This window comes from Anabrus simplex, chromosome 6 (assembly GCF_040414725.1).
Source record: "Anabrus simplex isolate iqAnaSimp1 chromosome 6, ASM4041472v1, whole genome shotgun sequence".
Taxonomy (NCBI): Eukaryota; Metazoa; Arthropoda; class Insecta; order Orthoptera; family Tettigoniidae; genus Anabrus; species Anabrus simplex.
The window spans coordinates 156,914,410-156,936,695 of record NC_090270.1 but is presented as its reverse complement, the minus strand read 5'-3'; the positions used below and the strand labels follow the sequence as shown (position 1 = coordinate 156,936,695).

Genomic DNA, 22,286 nt, shown 5'->3' with positions numbered 1-22,286 from the left:
TTTCCAGATGGCCCTCGTATAAATCTAACCGCATAACAGTGCATAGTATTGAATAGGTGAACCAGTAAAAATACCTTATTCTTGTGGAGTACATCTAGTCGTAAATCCAGTTGCAGAACCAGTCACGGAGGTACCTCACTACCAGTCCACACTAGACAACTGCCTATAGTCACATACAATTTACAACAAAAGCTATCAATGTAAATTCCAACCAGTCATATGGGTCTGCAGGTTTTTATACCTTTGGTGGTACTGACTATCAAAGAGGCATTAATAGTCTGGATACTGCAACATTTTATGAATTCAGTGATGCAGAAGAAGTATCTACTGCCACTTTGGCATAAAGCTGAAACTCCTAATTCAGGGAGTAGGTTGGGAATCGGGATAGTCCAGAGCTCTGGCTGCCACCCTAACTTCACTACGGTTTGGTGTAAACTGTTCAAAATGTTTTGTGTACATGATGTTGCTGAACCATACGCTGCACTACCCTATTTCATAAGGGCAAGAATCGTGGCCATATAAAAATGTAGCAGCACCATGCAATCAGCCCCTCATGAAAACCTGCTGAGATCTTATGCATATTAAGTCTCTTCGTGCAGGCAAACTTCACCTGATGGATGTGGAGCTGCCACATCAGCTTCTTATAAAAATGGGGTCTCAGGACCTGCAGATGTCTACAATTGATAGGATAATGTTTTGCAAGCAGAACTTGGGGTCACGATGCATACGCCAACGTTTACAGAGCAGTATAACTGAGAATTTTGCTGCTGAAAAACGACTATGTTATAGGGCTCATCTATCAACTTGATTTAAAGCTTGCTGGAGCTGCTGCAGCAAATGCCATTCTTCCTGAGCTGAAATGTAGCTAAATGGCAATGGAACAACTGCAGGCCCAGCAGCAGAAACTATGCCATTGATAGCAATTGCAAATAGTATAACACAGGTCCCTGAATTACTCCATTTCATTGAACGACTGAGAATATGCTCTCCCTACTCAGACCCTAAGTAGCCAGAGGGACATGAAGTTCACAATAAGTCAGCAAATTTCTCTGGAATCCCCACTGGTGTTGTGCAGAGATAATCCCATACAGCCTTTTCGAAGCTGAAAATCATGGTGATCAAGTGCTCTCTCCCCTAAAGAAAATCCTGAATGCACTCTCCAGTCTGAGCAGGTGAACACTGGCAGACTGATATGAGCAAAAACCACACCTGTAGTTGTCAGGAGACTTCTCTTCTCCACGACCCACACACGTCAGTTTACCATACTTTTGAGGAACTTGCAGCTTGCCATTTGTTAGGGATATTGGCCTATAGCTTGGATCATTACCAGGCATGGAAATTGGTATCATAACTCCCTCATACCAATGAGACTGAAACTCGCCCATTCTCCACAGTCTATTGAAGAGGGCGAGGATATCCCTGAGATATCGGTCACTTAACTTTTCAAGTGCTGAGTTATCAATTGACTGTTTGGTACTTCAGTGCTGAGTTTTTTCATTCGTATGTAAAAAAAATTGTAGAAGCCCCAATTTTTAACTTATCAGTTCGGTGATTACCTTAAAATGTTTATAATTGTTGGTTGTTTATAAATCTGAATGCAAATGGAAAAACCTACACTTATGTTCAATATTATTTTGAGAGAAAAATTACACTTATGTGCTCATGCCTTTCCTTTATAGACAGGAAAGAGCCCAAAATAACATTATTTCCAACAATCTGTAGGCAACTAATACATGTAAGTTATTAGAAGTATACACGTTGATATTTTAAAATATTTTCCAAACCTGGAATGTGGTGATAGTTAAATGTTTTCTACTGGTTTTTTGTGATGCCGATTTGTTCAACTATCTGCACCAACTCCACTGACACAAAAGTTTCAAAAAGTAAATTATTTTCAGGTTGTCATCAAAAACTACTTAGCCCTCAGAGCCTGTCACAGTTACTTGAATCTCTGGTGAAGAAAAGTAATCCATCCACCACAAAAATAGTGATAAAATAGCTTTTGTATTCACCGTGTTTTTCTTCTTTCGTTTTGAAGGAGGCTCTGTTTTTCTCACATACAATATTTTCGGCACTCTATCACTCTCACTTTCAAAATCGCTTAACAATTCATTAAAATGATCATCTCCATCATCACTTTCCACTATGGATAATAACTGAAAGATTCTGTGATCCGAAATAACATCGCTGCAAGATCAAATAGATTGTTGTTCCGCCATGTTTGTTTACATCACAGATGAACTCCACAGATGTCTACAAAAAGCTTTGTAAGTTACTTCGCGAAGCTATAATCTCTGATCAATTAGTTCTACATAATATCCAACAGATGGCAGAACATGTCAGAGATCAAATTCACACACAAAAGTGAAGCGGGAAACTAAAAAAAATTAGAATTCTCGCGCACCGTCTATAGACTGGTGTAGCAGTGGTGGACCGGCCGCGTCAGCCCGTCTATAGGTGGGCATAGCACTTATCAGGTTAAATGTTTAAGCATTTAATTATGGATTTTTCCTGGCCAAAAGCTGTGTCCCTGCACTGTCCGAGTGCGCTCTGTGAAAGGCACATTGTAGAAATAACAAAGCACTAGAGGTGAAAAAGAGATGGTAATCCTATGCCTTTCATGTTATCAGCAGAAAAGTAAGGTTATATTTCTCAGAGTTGGATGTGTCTGCAAAATGTGACACAAAGTGATCAGCAACGGTGGAAGGAATTGTAACTATGTCTCCATTAATGGAGACTCCAAATACCAACAGTGTGTGCGGGACTGCAACAATACAGCAGAGTTTTTCCCAAACATGCAAGGACGATGTACCATCATCGAAGACACTATTCTTAGGCAGCTTTCTTACTCTCTCAAATAAAAAACAGGCCTTAGCGTGCAGGCTAGGGTCCCCCTTATTTTGCAAAAACATAAATTTTTTTTGCTAATTGCTTTACGTCGCACTGACACATAGATCTTATGGCGATGTTGGAACAGCAAAGGCCTAGGAATGGGAAGAAAGCTGCCGTAGCCGTAATTATTGTACAGCCCCAGCATTTGCCTGGTGTGGAAATGGGAAATCACAGAAAACCATCTTCAGGGGTTTGAACCCACAATCTCCCGGATGCGAGCTCACGGCTGCACGCTTCCAACCACACGGCCAACTCGCCCGGTAAAACATACATTTATGCTAACTTTTTGGGGCTCACCCCAATAAATATTTAGCATTGGGTCAGATTTACTAAAAAATAAAATTTCATCTCAACAGGCCGATATTAACCTGGGCCGACTCTAGCGGGAATTCTGAATGTTAGAAATGATAGGTTTTGTGGATTTAGGTCAGTGGAAAAGCTACTGATGCATGTTTAATATCTAATTTTATATTACAATTTAATACATATTCACTCTTAAGACTGTATTATGGTTTTTAGTATTCTTGTGATACTTTTTTAAAGTATTTATTTTTACAATGTGGGTACAGCTCACGATGTTTTTTTAACACAACATAACGCAAATTGCTTTTTCTCATCTACAGTTGGTAGTCCATGAAAATCTTGCATTAAATTAACACTCCTTTCAGTACAGGTATTCACAGCTTTCAACTCCATAACTATCCTTTGAGCTTCTAAATATGCTATGTCATTCGTCCACGTCGAAGAACATTCCTGAATAAAACTAGTGTCCATCATTAGGCAATAGAACAGATCTGTCTTTAGTTGACACAAAATAGCCTATTGTTTTCATTGAAATGAAGGTAAGATTGAATTAGGGTAAGTATATTAATGAATTAAAAATTAAAGAATGGTAATCACAATAAAATTAAACTTACCATATAATTTTCCATCCAATTCTCCACAAAGAGGAATGTATCACTTTTCAATGTGTAGATTCTCTCTGGCTAAATTTGCTACCATTTTGATTTTGATTAGCACGTCTACACCATCAAAGAGTGATAGGACAATTCTGATAAATACCACATACAGTGAATTAATTTCTTTAAAGCTGCTTTTGAAATTCTGGAATCTATGATTTTAGAACTTTTAAGAAGAAGAGATCTTGATAAGGAACTATTACAGTTACACTGCACTGAAGTTACAATGAACAGATACATTTCTTAAGGCATTTTCATTTATACTGTATAGTTTTAGTTGTGATCTTAGAAGCATTCCTAACGTAATGGTACTAAGCACAAGTAGTTTCATGGTTCTAACGTCATCATCCCTTGGTTGCCCCTTGCAGTCACCTCTTATGACAGGCAGGGGATACCGCAGGAGTATTCTTCGTCTGCGTGCCCCACCCACAGGCGTCGGAATTCTTTCTTTCTCCCAAAACATACTGGGCTCGCAAACCACAAGATTAACACTTACACCTCCTGTTAATTTTACCTCCTGTATGTTACAAAATAAAACTTCAAGCACATTTCTATTATTTGATGGTAATTTGTGCCCAGTTATTTGGTGTTTTATATCTCTTATTAAAAACACATGTTCCCTAGCACTGTGTAACTGATGTGACATTATGTTAAATTTGCGACTCGAAAGCACTGTGACACAATAGATAACAATGCACATACTGATAGGCTCAGCCCTGACTCAGCACTGGGTGGCAAGTCTGGACTTATTCTTCATGCGACTTTGTGCTCAAATCGGCACAGGTTATAATTTTTATAGGTATATTTTAGAGTAATTCAAAGTCAGAAAATAAGGGACACCCTAGTGTAGTGTTTTAAAGGTAATATGATTAGCCATCGTAGGATGCCTAAAAGTCCACGAATGATCATGTATGGCTGCTGCAGTTTCGTTGGTCCACCATCCACTGAGGAAAGCCTCTTCAGCACTGTCTCCTCTGCAGTAGGCAAAATTTCAGTAATATTGAAACAAACCTAGTTGCCAACAACCCCATCAGTGATCCCTGCAACTTTTGAAAACACTAGCCATTTTGCCCAATGTAGTAGCTAATGCTTTGACAGTTCACTTTTTATTCATGGGAATTATACGGAAATCGTCACTCACAAAGGTCAACTAGCGACAATAACAGGCTAACTCGCGCACAGCTACACAAGGTGATGTTCACGTGTGAAAATGACCCATGCGCGGTATTGAAGTGAGGAGGTTCCCCACGTTGAGCACACAAAAGGTCAATTGCCCCAGAGGATGTTACATACCCACATCTCCCAGCAAGAGGAAAGGAGGCAGCACCTGAGCAACCACTTCTTGTAGCTTAGGAATGTGAAGACTGTAATTGGGACCTGACCAGCGTGCCATTAAGATAAAGTAATAGGCATAAAAACGGTGCCTTCAAAGGATGCTACAAAATATGTTGAAAATTTTGTAGGAAAAAAATACCCAAATGAAGTACTATCTGAACTAATACAAGAAGTGTACGCTTCAAAGGTCCAACTCTAGACAGAAGCAAATTATGAAGAAATGAATTCCGTCAGCAACTATTTAACTCTCCATTAGTCATGCCCAGTGCCTCAAACCAAAAGGTTAGGTGATGAAGTTTTAAATATCATCCATTATAAAGCCAATGCTGCGATAGTTACGAATATATACTCCATCTGATCAGTCAACATTATCTGTGTTTGGAATTCAGACAGGTGTCACTAAACTGTATTCTACTGTTTGCATTCGTTATAGTACTATAATTTTGCGAGCAACTAAGTAAACTTAGTGTTTTCCTAATTGGTAAATTAGTAACAAGTAGAAATAGAGCTAAAGTAAGCTAGACCTGATTGGAAAAAATAACATTTGAAATTACTGTCATGAAATAATGTAACGTGTTGGCAGGGTAAATAAGTAAATGAGTAGAGAACTTGATAGCAACCTATTTCTACGATTTATTAACTAAGCACTACAATTACAGATTTACACACACACAGATGATAACCGAGCTTACAACTTACACAAGCACACGGTTACACACTTACACGGTTTGCGCTCTCTCTCCCTCTTAGTTTCTCATGTCCTATCTACAATGACACACACACAGAGTCATCGATTATTTACAATACACTCTCTCAGCCACTCAGTCACACTCGTTAGCGCTGTCACGGTCCACAGCCTACACGTCAGTCTCGCAGGTCGGGATAGTGTCCGCTGTTCACTCAATCCGCCGAACCCCGTTCGCAGTCTGCACACGTCGGCACCCAGTGTTCCCTTCGCGCTGCTCCAGAACACTCCAGGTTCTCCTCCAGCAGCCAGCCTCAAAGGACACACACACACACACACACACACACACACACACACACACACACACACACACACGCGCGCGCGCGCGCACGCGCGCACACACGCACACACACACACACACACACACAACATCAGAGAAATGGGAACAAGTCCTCGGCTCCAAGAGGAAGATACTCCATCAGGCTGACATCTTAGCCCAGGCTATCACTGACTGCGCTCTTCGCTAACTCACACCAGCGAACTCAATTCGCTCTCGCTCACTCACTCACATACTAAGTAACTAACTGACTGCAGGCAAGTAACTGCTCTTATATACCTGCACCAGCCCTCCTAGAACAGTCCAGATACTCGAATCCAGGAACCTCGCGAGATGGAAGACTCCAGATTAATAGTCGAGTAATTTCCGTCATCCCATGCGGCGCGACCACGGACAGAAGAGAGAAGGGCCCGCCCAGCACTTAAGTGCTGCTCGTGATTGGCACGGACGAGCGTAAGGGGGGTAGGGCCGTTACGGCCGATAGCAAGATAGCATGGCGGACGCTATAACCATTACATTAATATGAAATTACTTTTATTACTAAATAATCCTATGGTTTTGAACAATTATAAACAAAATCTAAAGAAAATACTTTCCTTTTTGCAATGTTTTCTGTAGTGCAGGGCATTTCACCACACTAATTATCCTACTACTAATGAAATCTGTTTACTCAATTATACACAAGTCGTTATTTCTTGATGTTTACAGTATAGTCCATTTTTTATGGTCTATTTACATGAGTATCATCATCACAAGAGGTTTTACCCATTACTAAGCACCATGGCCCCATTAACTAAGCTTCTCCATCTTGGATGGTTTTCATTTCTTAAGGTCCTCTGAAGAGGTAAATCAGCGACGTTTCTAATTTGACCTATCCATCTGCACGCTGGTCCCTCCCCTGTGTCTTATACTTTTCCATCTTCCCTCACATGATACATTTCTCAAGATTTTCTCCATCTCTTCTTGTGATCTGCCCGAAGAACTGAAGGATCTTCTGAGTGGCAAGGAAAGAAATCTCTGTGGAGATGCTGAGTTGCTCAATGATGGATATATTCATTCTTCTTTCAGTCCACTATGCACAGAACGTACCGCGCCAACACATCTCGAACGCAATGATTGTCTCTGGCCTTCACAACCATACAGAAATACGGAGAAAATAAGACCTCAAATGCAATGAAAACTCAACAGTCCATAAATTTCAAAATTTAAAAGAAAATCCTTTCTGCAGTAAAAATGTTAACTACTTTCACAGAGAAATATTTAATTTTCCAAGTGCTTGATTTTCTAACAGTAATGATTTAATGGCTTGAATTTAAAAATCATATGCACTGTTTAAATTGCCTCCATGGCTCAGGCAGCAGCCTCTCACAAATGGGTTCCATGGTTCAAATCCCGGCCACTCCATGCGAGGTTTGTGCTGGACAAAGCGCAGGCGGGACAGGTATTTCTCCGGGTACTCTGGTTTTCCCTGTCATCATTCATTCCAGCAATACAGTCCAATATCATCTCATCTTTCAGTCATTAATCATTGCCTCAGGAGAGCAACGGGCTTTGGCAGCTGGCACAATTCCTATTTTCACCACTGGATAGGAGCTTCATTCATTCCAAGAATATGAATACATATTGTTTAATAATCTTTGCAGTGTCAATCCAAATAAAACTGTTGATGAGCTACTACATAAATTGACATGTCAGCCACCATTTTCAAATGTGACGAAGAAATAATCTGCAAACAAGAAGAGGCCACTCCCACACAGGGACAACAATGGACATTAAATTTGTACAGAAGTGATGTCATAAGTGCTGCCAGTAACTAATGCAAAAATATCCCACATGGCATTCATTTCGGTGGAAGAAAATTATTCCAGGAACTTTTTGCACTTAGTAGTATTTTCATTAGGCAAGTAATTTAATAAATAGCCATAAAACATTTGAATGAAAAGAATCATCACAAGCAGCAGAACACTGAATTAACCTTAACTGAAAGTAATGGATTTAAAAAGGGAGTGGAATAGCTTTCCCTGGGGCTCAATCTGCACATGTCATTTAGCTTACTGTTAGAGAACTGCATAGATGTGTTCAAGCATTTCATACAACATTCAGACATTAAAACTAGGCCCTAAAAGGTGCAAAAACTATGTCAAAAGATGATTGGTAAACTACTCAAAGGGCTCTTAAATGAAGAACATCCTAGGATAAGTAATGGCAATTGAACACAGAACAAAAAAAGCACACCGAGAATCAACAGAGCAGCAGGTGACGTACTTAAGAAAACGAAAAGTTGGAAAGCTCTACAAGAGCTGTTTTGGAGCCATATATCAAAATTATTTACAGATGAAATGATGCCAGATACATGAAGAAAGAATGCACGTGCCTGTCTACAAAATGAAAGGCATCATCCAGTAGAGTGTAATTACAAAAAATTAACCTCTCGTCTTACATCTCGGATGTGAACCTTCCATGGTCTGAGATTATTTAGTTGTTATTTTGGGTTGAACCGTGTTGCTGTTTTATGTACCTTACGAACAGTTTACGAATGTTTTGACTACAATGCAGCATTCTTTGTAATCTGTCTCCCCAGGCAGACAGTGGGATTGCTCCCTCACGTTACATATGCAAATCTTTCAAGAAACTACTTAACACAATCATATGCTTTTATAGGCACGAATATTTAAAATATATATATATTATTTCTATTACTTCAATAAAAGAATGAACGGGGAAAGGAACATAAGTGATACATATATATATATATATTAAATAATTTTCTTTTTTTAATGTTGTGATGATGATGATTGTTGTTTAAAGGGGCCTAACATCGAGATCATCGGCCCCTAATGGTACGAAATGAGATGAAATGACAAATTAAAAGTCTAAAATTCTCCACTGACCAGAATTCAAAGCGTGAGAACGAAGAATGAAGGGATGGACATGAATTTAAAACTATCAGTGGATGTGACCCGCAATGCTTTACATTCACAGAAACTGACGTAAAAGAATAGAATTACTGACCAAAGGGGCTGCTGCTATAGCATAACACTGAAATGATGATGCTTGCAGTCTAAAGGGGGTCCAAAATCCAAGTTATCTGCCCCTCATAACGGTACTGATCGCTAGGAAAGTAGATTTTTTTTGCTAGGGGCTTTACGTCGCACCGACACAGATAGGTCTTATGGCGACGATGGGATAGGAAAGGCCTAGGAGTTGGAAGGAAGCGGCCGTGGCCTTAATTAAGGTACAGCCCCAGCATTTGCCTGGTGTGAAAATGGGAAACCACGGAAAACCATTTTCAGGGCTGCCGATAGTGGGATTCGAACCTACTATCTCCCAGATGCAAGCTCACAGCCGCGCACCTCTACGCGCACGGCCAACTCGCCCAGTAGGAAAGTAGAACCATGGTATTTGTCCTGTTGCGGTACTAATTAAAAGCAGCAGAGACTTGCAGTATTCCACAAGTTATTGTACTATTCAGAGGTTATGAAATTCGACATATAATACAGAACTATGTTTTTCTCACTTTGCGGCGCCATTTACAGGCAACACAAACCTATGGTGTTAATCACATAAGAGTACTAACCACAGGGACCTTCCACTATACCGTGGTGTTCCTCATATAGTGGGTCCCTTATCACAGGCAAGGCAGAACAATGGTAGGTATCATCCCATGGTCCTGCTCATATGGTGGTACTATTCACAGGTACTGCAAAAGCCGACTGCATGGTGCTCCTGTGTGCTACTAATCACAAACCTATTTGGTACCTAATATAGTGGTACTACGTGCAAGTAAAAGCGACCAAATGATGTTCTCCACATGGTGGTACTAATCACAAGTGTTTCATGGTTCCAAGACAATCATCCCTTGATCGCCCCTTTTAGTCGCCTCTTACGACAGGCAGGGGATACTGTGGGTGTATTCTTTGTCTGCATCCCCCACCCACAGGGGGTTGTGTGTTTGGTCCGTGAGAGGTATTTTATTTCCCTCAAGGATCCCCCTATCCACCACCTGGGATGCACCACGTGGGGAGTATCACCTCTCTCCCTGCTATGCCAGCGTAGCAGGTTCGTGGTCTTTATGTTGTACTGAACTTATTGAGACTAATGAGATAAGGAAGGAAGCAAAAATGGGAAACTATGGAAAACAATCTTCAGGGCTGTCAAGTGGGGTTTGAACCAACTATCTCCCGAATGTAAGCTAAGTAAATAAGAAACAATGTTAGGTTCAATGGTCCACCCAATCAATAAATGTCACTTTATAAGTGAAAACTATTTAATATAAAAACATATTAAACATATCCTGGAACATGTTTCGTCTCATTTGAGACCATCAGCTATAACATCTCGCAGTAGATTACAAAGCTGGTAGGGGCCACCCTTGGCCAAGTTTCACCAGACGAGAGGGAACACAATTATAAAACACACAGTAGCGCGACGAGAAGAAAGTCTGAGCGAGGCTCAGTTGTAAATCAGCTACAGGGAGTTTCACCAAATTTGAAGGTAAGCTTTTACATCACGCATTCGTGACAAACTCAGTTCCTAAATTTCCGAGGGTTTTAAACCCATTGATTTTTATATCTCCTTTCCAGACCTTGTCTTTTTTTTTTTTTTAAAGGAATATTCTTACGAATTAAGCCATCATGGTGGTCATGCAGTGCTGGTCTCTGCCATGCAACAGGTTATCTCAGAAGCTTCAGATTCCTTCTACCAGATATAGCTTATTTTTTGAAAGAAATTTCCATATGAGTTAATGCTTTTAAATATTCTGATGTGAATTTGGTCCTATTCCTATTCTGAGACCAGAATTTCAATCTCCCTCAGTCAGCACACCGAAACTACCAGCTACCAACACTGTATGTAATATTTTCAAGAAAGATCATTCAAATTTTAACACTGAAGAAAGATTTTTTTGCAAGAAGTGTTGAACTATTTTTATTGTAAATAGTGTGTATATTTGTCTTTAGTTATTCTTAACAGTTCATAAAGGACAAGGGTCCTTCCGTTTTTCAATTACTAGACAGCAACAATGAGCTTTGTAATCTACTACGAGATGTTATGGCTGATGAAGTCTCAAATGAGACAAAACATGTTCCAGGATATGTTTAATATGTTTTTATATTAAATAGTTTTCACTTGTAAAGTGAGGTGTATTGATTGGGTGGACCATTGAACCCAACATTGTTTCTTATTTAAACTGTACCAATACGGATCTATATGATGAAGTTTGTAAATTGTACTGCAAGCTGAATGACGTGACTTAAACTGAGTAGCCACTCGCTTGAACATATTTCAGATACACACCAGGAAGATATGAAAATCTTTTACAATAGTGTGATAGGACAAGTAACCACTCTCCAATGAAACTGATCTAGAACAATAAAACAATTTCACACAAATAAACAATAAACTTACCTTGGCTTCAAATTCTTTGAACTGCCTCTCCCTCTCTTGCCTGTACTTTTCAATTTCATCCTGAGCTTCCTCTTTGGCCTGCTTAAGGCGGCGAGCTTTCCCTAAATAATAAATATAATTTCAAATTATTTCATAACAGACTGGAACTGATTTACAAATTGTCAACAAGATTTCCACAATACTCATATACAATGGCACTTAAGAGATAAGGAACACAACTTTCACTATTAAATTTAAAACTTTGATAATATCACTTACATTCCTTTCATCAACACAATACACAAACTTGCAGGAAAATACTTAACATAAAGTAATATATTAGAATAGTGAGGTCCACCTGGGCAATAATGGATGCATAGTTTCCTCTTTGAACATTAATACGAAGAAACACAGGATTAGAGTAATGGAATCACAACGTGGTCATCAAAAGCCATTTCTACTGTCAAATTATAGGGCCTAACCTTTAAAAAACGCAGTACAGAAGAGGGAACAGACTAAGTATAACAGCAGTCTATGTAACAATACCAGGAATACCAAATCGTAAGAAAGTTGATGCAATTAGTGCATCATAGCCATTTTGTACACTCTAGCAAACTGACTGGCCAAGGAATATGAACGGGGAAGAGAGAAAATAAGGGCAAGGACTATAGAATGATTGGTTCAGATTTTCTTCCCTTGCTCTATTTATACCACCACTTCCACAAAATAGGTGAACCCTATAGATTTTCCAGTTTATCACTAAAGTGATTTCATATTACAAAACAAACAAATTCCTTGCATCAACATTAAATTTATGCCTCTTTGCTTAATGTAAAAAAAGAGTAATTAGTAATAGAAAGGAACAAATAAAGGACTAATCAAGCCAGATAGCAACATGATTAAAAACACACAGAAGGGTACACACAATAATATGTTAGCAATGGAAGAGGGAACTTCCTTCTTATCCCACTCTCCGACATCAAGATTAAAAATCTATTAAGATGAATGGGGAAGCCTACCCTCCTGATAAAAATGGAATTGGATGTAGAAGAATATTAGGACTGATGAGGAAAGAGCCTACCTATTAAAGATAGCAGTATATGAAGAAGTGGAGATTGTACTTGTCCTTTTGTGTTTACACGTTCCTTCACAACTTTTTCTATCGCTCATTCTTCCAACGCAGACCGATGTGTTTACCCTATTATGTGTTCCTATCTTTCTATATATCATAAGTAATGGTAGGCAAAGGAAAGGCACAAGTGTTGTGTAGTACAGGGACATCATTTTATCAATGCAAGAGATTGTTGCTCGCCCATTGCGCTACGAGCTTGTTTCCCACCAAGCACTTTGCCATAATGCAGCCAGCGCTTGCCCAGCACCAAGTCATTGAGTGTTTTTGCACAAGAATTACCAAACTGAAATCTTGCGCTGATAAATGTTCTTAGCAGACTGCAAAGGAGGGGAACCTGCAGCACCGAGAAGCACACTACGGCAAAATGCTTGGTAGGAGTCAAGCTTGTACTGCAGACAACCAGGCGAACGACAGTCCCATACACAAATAAAACAATGTCCCTGTAGTAATTTTGTTGTAATGATGACGTGGAACATTATCTCAAAGAAAACTTGAGATTTAATGCATTACTGAAGTCGTCTGTCGATACTAATGCAGGATTAATAAAATTAGAAAATACCTGAAAAAGAAAACATTTAGTAAAATATTATACATGAAAAGATTAAAATAATGCTTCTGCTCAGTCAATTTTAACTACAATAGGCTGAACTGACCAGAATTTACCTAAAAGAACTAGGATTATCAAATGAACACTGCAAATCTTGCAGCCAAGATTTCACCACAAAAACCAACAAATTTATTTGGTAACATACAGGATGAGAATATGTTTGTGTGTGAATACACGTAAGTAGGCCACTTAACTGTTAAAGTAGGAGCAACAGAATATTTTAAAACTTGGCAAGTTCAATATATAATTACAATACCTGTTGAGCAATGTGTATAAATTCATAAAATAATGTCAATATTACACATAACCAAGCCCTCCAGTGAGCTTAGTAGCAGGAAACCTGTTAGTACTAAAGATGTGACAGACTGATCAATACTGCGACAGTGGACATGAGTGGTATAATTCAAGATACTCGCCACAGAGTGCTTTCAGGCAAAGTGGACCTAACTAATCACCATCAGTAATTTTGTTGGTATTTAGGTCGCTGCATGACTTAACTCTCATTTAATTGCTTTCTTGTAAATCAGAAAATAACCCGTTACTATCAGCAATTTTGTAACTAATAGTAAGGTAGCAGCACGACCTAACCAAAACCTAACCTAACCTAGTCACTAACAGTACTTTCCAATAAACCAGAATCTAACCCGATACTAACAGTAACCATTAAGGTTCATTATGGGGACAACCTGCTGAAATTGTCAGGACACTTTGTAATATACGCCCCACACTGTGATTAGTGCATGATGCATTTGCTATATTGGCAGCCATGTACAACAATTGGCTATCACCATTCTGGGCACAGAACAGCACAGTGAGGAGAAAGTAAGAGGGAAGAGAGCGTTACATCACTGATGTTATGACAACTACCCACTCACAGTCCAGGTATTTAGAGCAAGTTAACGATGTGATGCTCGCCACATGCAGTAGAAAGCACCACAATGAGCCAGGAGCAAACCTGCCAATTGAGCTCACAGAGCCAGTGCTTTACTGTCTGAGTCATTCATCTTGGCAGTACATAATGGAAGAATGCATGCTTCAGCAAGACTCGACCACCGCACAAAGCTGAAGCGTCACAAGATTGTATGGCAACTAAACTGTACGTTCACATCTACGTTCATTACCAATAATTTTGTAACTAATAGTAAGGTAGCAGCTTGACCTAACTCGCCAGTACTACATTAAATTCCCTGGATTATTATGTGTGGGGCGTTGCTTTACACAAGACTTAACATTTCCTCAATATGACCGGTTCCCTTAAAAACACCATTACCCGAGTTATGTCAAATATCCATAAGGACGTGATTCATGCACTTCTGGCAACACCCTCATGCCATCATTATGGTTAAATGTAATTGTGTAAACCTGTACTTCAACAATCATTGTATCTGTGCACCAAGTTTTCCTCTAATGTGCAATTATATCTTATGCACCCTGTATACAGCCCTAGAATCTAGCATTCATCATACTGACAATCCATATATTCGTGCCAACTCATTTTCTCCACATAATGAAAATACCTCAGAGGGACATGCATTAAGTTGCACTATCTTGTCAAGAGTAATTCTATATGACAATTACCATGAATAACTCAGTATGAAATGAGAGGATGAAAAGTTCCAGGCAATCTATAATCAATGCTTTCAAGCAAATTAACAGCCATTGCACAAAAGTACTCTTCATATAAATTCAAACAGTGCTAATGTATCACCTTGTGGTTTTACTTCAAAACAAGATTTGAACATTGGTTCTAAACTTCCCCATTGCCATTACCAAGCCCAGGTGTGAAAGGAGGGCAAATGGCTGATTCCAAAGTCTCTGTGATGGCAATGATGTCAAGTAGGTGCCACTAACAAATGTCAGGAAATGCTTTCGTTTGTAGGCATGCCTGCTTAGCCACCAAATCCTACTCCTCTAAAGCAATGGATTTAGCTAAGTCTCCAGTGCCTTAAAATCGGAACATTTTGACTAAGGTAAGGTAACCCCGACAGAAGAGTCCCTGGTCCTACAGGCTAGGAGTTTGTACCTCCTCCATATCGAGAAACGAATAAACTTCACAAGATTATAAAGTGGATGACATAAGGAATGGAAAAGATTTTGAATTAACAGAACATCTCAAGACTGCCTGTAAGAATATGAGAGGTGTTAGTTACAAGGAAACTTGTGCTGAGCAACAAACTCAAGAAAAAAAAACAACAACACAGACTCAATCACAGGAACAAGAATGAAACTGAAAACTTATAGGTGTTCTTCAAAATACTCAAGCCTGATGAGAGGCCTTAATGATAGGCTGCAAATGGGAGAAAAAATAATTGATTGCACATACCTGAATGAATAATAGTGCCTGCAGAATTTAAAATTCACAGAGCACACAAATGGTGAAAAAGTACTTCCTCAAATGGTGAGCAAGTAAATGAAAAATAGGCATTTGCAACCTTCAACAAACTAAAGGTTGTTACATACTATATTTACTTGAATATTTACCTTCATTGCATATTTTCCCTGCTCTGTTTTTCCGGGAGTGAAAAATGAATTTTATTTTCCCCCTGCAGAATTTCCTCACCCTCTGTTTAGCTCAACTAGGCCGATCAACTGACCAGCCAACTCGAGTTGCTGCTGGACTTGCGGGGCAAATACTGTCCCAAGTTCCTACCTGTAGAGCTGACTGCCAAGCAAAAAATGACTGCAAAGATTACATTAGCAAGATAAAGTATGAAGTTTAAGTTAAACTTGAAACTAAGGTTGCGCAAATCACCAACGGTGTCAGTGCTCAAAATTTTAAAGCCAGCAAAGGATGGGCAGTATGATTCATGCGAAGGAGTGGACTAAGCTTAAGAAGAAGAACATCACTTTGTCAACAACTTCTGGAAGTGTACTTCAAAAATTTATCAGGCTACGGTAGAACAACAACTATGTTCTTTCTCAGATTGGAAATGTCGATCAAACACCAGTGTTTTTTAAAAACACAACAATTAATAATATAGGTGCTCATAGTGTGTTGGTGAGAAGTACAGGAGCAGAGAAAGTTAAATGCACAGAAATATTAGTTATCACAGCAGATGCAGGAAGTTGTCCTTTATATAATTTTTAAGCGGAAGACTCTTCCCAAAGGAAACCTTCCACCAGGAATCTACATCCAAGTGCAGGAGAAGGGTTGGATGGTCGGCAAATTGATGGAAGACTGGCTGAATACTGTATGGAGAAGACGTCCTGGAGCCTTATAACAGCTGAAGTCTATGCTTGTTTTGGATAGTTTTAGAGGCAGTCTTGTGAATACCATAAGGGAAAAAAAGTTAGAGTTGAAATTAGACCTCATAATCATACCTGGATGTCCGACTTCTGTTCTTCAGCCTCTCGATGTTTCAGTGAACAACCCCTTCAAAGATTACCCATGTAAATTGTACACAGAATAGATGTCAACGAACGCGCATAATTTTACACCAGCAGGAAGAATTAAAAAATCATCAATCGAACAGACCTGGGAGTGAATTCTCCAAGCATGGGCTATGATCCCTGAACGAGTAATGAGCAACAGTTAAAAAAACCTAGCATACTGGTATCCAATTCTTTCGACGGATCAGAGGAAAACATGGAGGACTGAATGATCAGATGAGAGTGATCATGCATGAAAAAGGCAAGTTGTAACGTCTCTACTTAGTGTTCACATGAAGTAAAATAATTGAAAGAATGGTTTTTGATCTCACTGACACATGGCTAAGAGTGTGGTAGAACGAGTGCGCTCTTAAACCCAAAAGTAGGCCTCTTTCTTCTGTGAGCAACGTAGAAGTAAAAAGCAATTACACACAACATACCAAAAATTATTTCAAGTTTAAGCATAATATCTTTTTATGCACATATAAGGTGACCCAAAAGTCCATTAACATTTGACGAGGCAATACTTCATATTGTAGGTAGAGAGGTAGTAATTGACACACATGATTGGCATGACATAGGGTTTTATTGACACCAAAACTAAGTACACAAAATCACCAACAGATGGCACTTCATACGATACACAAGCAATAATTAGCATAATAATCGAGGTTAGCAAGACTGTTCTTTATAACACATGCTCAACATGTCTGCTGTAATTCATCATCAACAATACCTGTAGTTGAGGGACAATGTTGTAAACAGCACTGTACAGCATATTCATAGGTATGGTGAGAAAATGCCGCCGGATGTTGTCTTTTACCATCCCATGTGAGGTTGATCGTGGTAGACTTGCAACTTCAGCTAACCCCACAACCAATAATTGCACGGATTGAAGTTGGGGGACCGGGTAGGACAAGCATGACATGCCATGATTGCAGGCGTATCTGATGCCCTCTCGTACGACAGCTCCTTTTATTGCAGGTAATAATTTTCCTCGTCCGTATTGAAGATCTACTTGTGATACAATTCCTATAGTTTTGCCAATTGCCACCTTTTCAATACAATAAAAATATGTTACAAACTTACATATTTATTATGATGTTTACATGGTACATGTTTCGCTCCTTTTCGTGAGCATCATCAGCCAAACCATCATTAATCTAAGATTGTTTAAGATCATAAAACAATTCTGTGGTTCAAAATTACTCTTATAAAACTAATTGACAGTCTTATAATATTTTAAAAGTCACATTATAATAAAATTATGTCTTAAGTTAACACTTTTTGTCTAAAATCTTCATTCTAAACATTTTATCGCCGAAACTTATCTGGTGAACATCTTTTAAAATTGTTTAAAATGAGAATAAAATAAAAATTAAAAATAAAAAAAACTTCAAAATATGGGTAGTTTTGTTGATTCCCGTTGCTTAAAACTTCATAACGGTATTGAATATCTTCTGCAGTTGTTAATTGTCATTATGGATAAACTTGTTCTCGTTGCTGAAGTAACATTTATAAAATTTATTGGTATTAAATTTGATTATCAATGGGGTAAAATTGTTTGTGAACAAACTTGTTGATAAAACACTTTTGATGTGATATTGGATTCAAAATGTTCTCGAACGTTCCATAATGACTCGTATCTGTAATGAAAGATAAAAAATATATGTTTATGGTTTTGATTGTATTTCTGTATAACATCTTATTGGAAGAATTGTCACTTTCCTTTCTGCTGCTTGATTGTTCGGTGTTACTCCTAGCTTCTTGAGAACTATTTGTTATCCTGTTTGCACTTCTTGTGTTGTATGTGTGAGTGTGGATGATTTTACGTTTTGGCGGGGAGGGGGAAGGGGAAGTTAAGGTAGGCGGCGCATTGGTAGCTGCAGTAGACTGTGGAGGGGATAGTCTAGGGGAAGTGAGGGGAGGAGTTGAGTTTGTTTGTGTCAATAAGCTATTAACTTTTATCGGATTAAAATGTTTATAGAATTTATTTATATCTGATTTGAGTATTTGTATTAGTTCCGGTAATTGTAAAAAGATGGGATTCTTTATTTCTATTTCGTCATTTAGGTTTTTATTTTTATTGTATTGTTGATCTAAATGAATGTATATGTTTTCCAATTCCGTCATTTCTTTTCCCTTTTCTACTCTTCTTAAGATTTTTAAATCCCTTTCAATAGTTGTAAAACTGTGTCCAGTTTCTTGCATGTGTGTACTCATTGCAGAATGTTTCCTATGTTTGGCTGCATTTACATGTTCAAGATATCTTATTATGAAGCTTCGGCCAGTCTGGCCAACGTACGAAAAATGGCACTCTGCGCACGTGAGTCTGTATATTCCAGATCCTTGATATTGATTACTCTTAGTAATAACTTTATTGTGGTTGAAGAAAACGTTTCTGTTCGTGTTTTGGGTCTTGAAGGCAATGTTAATATTTTGAGTTTAGTTTACAGAGCCCTAAAAATTCCACTAACAAACAAGAATTTAAAGAAAGAACTTGATTTCATAAAAGATCTAGCACTCAATAACGGTTACAAAATAGAAATGATAAACAAAATCATTAATAAGGTGAAAATAAAATTGGCCACTAATCTTGTACCAGATAAAAATAAAAAATGAAAATTTGCAACTTTCACATTTACTAACCCAGCGATATAACAAATCACTAATACCATCAAAAAAACAAAATATTAACATTGCCTTCAAGACCTGAAACACGAACAGAAACATTTTCTTCAACCACAATAAAGTTAATACTAATAGTAATCAATATCAAGGATCTGGAATATACAGACTCACGTGCGCAGAGTGCCATTTTTCATACGTTGGCCAGACTGGCCGAAGCTTTATAATAAGATATCTTGAACATGTAAATGCAGCCAAACATAGGAAACATTCTGCAATGAGTACACACATGCAAGAAACTGGACACAGTTTTACAACTATTGAAAGGGATTTAAAAATCTTAAGAAGAGTAGAAAAGGGAAAAGAAATGACGGAATTGGAAAACATATACATTCATTTAGATCAACAATACAATAAAAATAAAAACCTAAATGACGAAATAGAAATAAAGAATCCCATCTTATTACAATTACCGGAACTAATACAAATACTCAAATCAGATATAAATAAATTCTATAAACATTTTAATCCGATAAAAGTTAATAGCTTATTGACACAAACAAACTCAACTCCTCCCCTCACTTCCCCTAGACTATCCCCTCCACAGTCTACTGCAGCTACCAATGCGCCGCCTACCTTAACTTCCCCTTCCCCATCCCCGCCAAAACGTAAAATCATCCACACTCACACATACAACACAAGAAGTGCAAACAGGATAACAAATAGTTCTCAAGAAGCTAGGAGTAACACCAAACAATCAAGCAGCAGAAAGGAAAGTAAGTGACAATTCTTCCAACAAGATGTTATACAGAAATACAATCAAAACCATTAACGTATAATTTTTATCTTTCATTACAGATACGAGTCATTATGGAACGTTCGAGAACATTTTGAATCCAATATCACATCAAAAGTGTTTTATCAACAAGTTTGTTCACAAACAATTTTATCCCATTGATAATCAAATTTAATACCAATAAATTTTATAAATGTTACTCCAGCAACGAGAACAAGTTTATCCATAATGACAATTATCAACTGCAGAAGATATTCAATACCGTTATGAAGTTTTAAGCAACGGGAATCAACAAAACTATCCATATTTCAAAGTTTTTTTATTTTTAATTTTTATTTTATTCTCATTTTAAACAATTTTAAAAGATGTTCACCGGATAAGTTTCGGCGATAAAATGTTTAGAATGAAGAAGATTTTAGACAAAAAGTGTTAACTTGAGACATAATTTTATTATAATGTGACTTTTAAAATATTATAAGACTGTCAATTAGTTTTATAAGAGTAATTTTGAACCACAGAATTGTTTTATGATCTTAAACAATCTTAGATTAATGATAGTTTGGCTGATGATGCTCACGAAAAGGAGCGAAACATGTACCATGTAAACATCATAATAAATATGTAAGTTTGTAATGTATTTTTATTGTATTGAAAAGGTGGCAATTGGCAAAACTATAGGAATTGTATCACAAGCTCCTTTTATACCGTACATGGGTCTCATGTGGCATCACTGACGTGTTCCTGTCCAGCACCATCAGTTGGCTTGTTTGTGGCACTTGTTAGTGTCAATAAAACCCCATGTCATGTCAAGCATGCATGGCCATTTGTACCCGACATGTTGCTGTCCAACACCATCTGTTGGCCATTTTACATATTTAATTTTGGTGTCAATAAAACCCTATGCCATGCCAAATATGTGCGTCAATTATTACCTCTCTACCTACAATATCCCAAGAAATATTGCCTCGTCAAACGATAACGGACTTCAGGGTCACCCTGTATTCATTGAATTACATGATTAAATATGTGTTATTTATTAACATTTTTTGCCTTCAAGTCAGTATTTCTCTTATTTTTCTTTAACCTGTCAGTATGGAGTGCCGAACACTGCTCGCACGGTACATGCGTGTACTGTACTGCAATCTAGCGGTTATGATCGAAGCTGTTTGTGTTTTAAACTCATTTCTCCTTGAAGAGGAAGGTTTGAGCTTTCGAATGATATACCTTGATCTGTATTTTGACAGTCTTTTTCGCTAAAATTTGTTTATATTTCAAGGAATGTTTATCTCTGCCACCAGGGGCAAGCACTGATTTTGTCTGCTATCTGGCGACCACTATGCACACTTCCTGCATTATACCTTAATTTGCTCTCGGGGAAGAACTTGACTGTCAACATAATCATAAAATTTAACTATTCAGGGCTCTCTTCAGACTGGTTTTTTTTTTTTTTTTTTTTTTCCATCCTTATCATACGCTGTCTTGCATTTTGTCGGTTGAGAGTAGCAATGGCTTCTACAAGCATATGCGGGTTATCGAGTGGTGAAACAGAGGATGATTTAGAACAGTTGAGTGGTTCTGACGAAAGTCTGTTAGATTCAGATGATGATTTGAGTGATATGGATGACATTGCTGTACGTGAAGGCCTCTGTTCGGAATCAGATACGATTGATAGTGCGGAGAATGGCGATCTGCATGTCACAGCTAATATATTTCAATGGGAAAACATGTCTAATTACATGGATCAAAGAGAACAGTTTATAGGAAACCCAGGACCTCACCATGAAGCAGTTGGGGAATGTGATGGTGCGACTGGTTTTAATATGTTCTTTACGGAAACCACCTCTAAAGGCGGAAGAACCATATATGGTCAATGGCATAGAAAGTCCACAACGGCGGACCAGGCACAGGGACAACTAAAGCTTCCTTGGCGGCTGGGAAAGCGGACGAAGGCTGCAGCAGTCTTGGAGCCTTCAGTCGTCTTAACTCTTATGCCACTGGGGACAAGTTCTGAGTCTATCAAGAAATGTGTGATTGTTGATGTACAGCAGCATTCCCACACGAAAAGATTTCACACACAGGCACCTTCTGAAGAACTCAGCACATACACTACAAGTCCTGCGGCGATCAGGGAGTTGCGACGGGAGCAGGATTGTGTAGTCTG

General features: G+C 38.3%; 1 protein-coding gene across 1 annotated transcript in view; it reads right to left on the bottom strand.

Moving 5' to 3' along the window:
* Window positions 1-22,286, bottom strand: part of Vha13 (V-type proton ATPase subunit Vha13) — a 150,562-nt gene that overhangs the window by 90,547 nt on the left and 37,729 nt on the right. Inside the window, exon 2 of the mRNA XM_067150018.2 lies at window positions 11,615-11,715. Within this exon, the coding sequence (XP_067006119.2) occupies window positions 11,615-11,715 (101 nt within the window). The remainder of the gene's footprint in view (window positions 1-11,614; window positions 11,716-22,286) is intronic.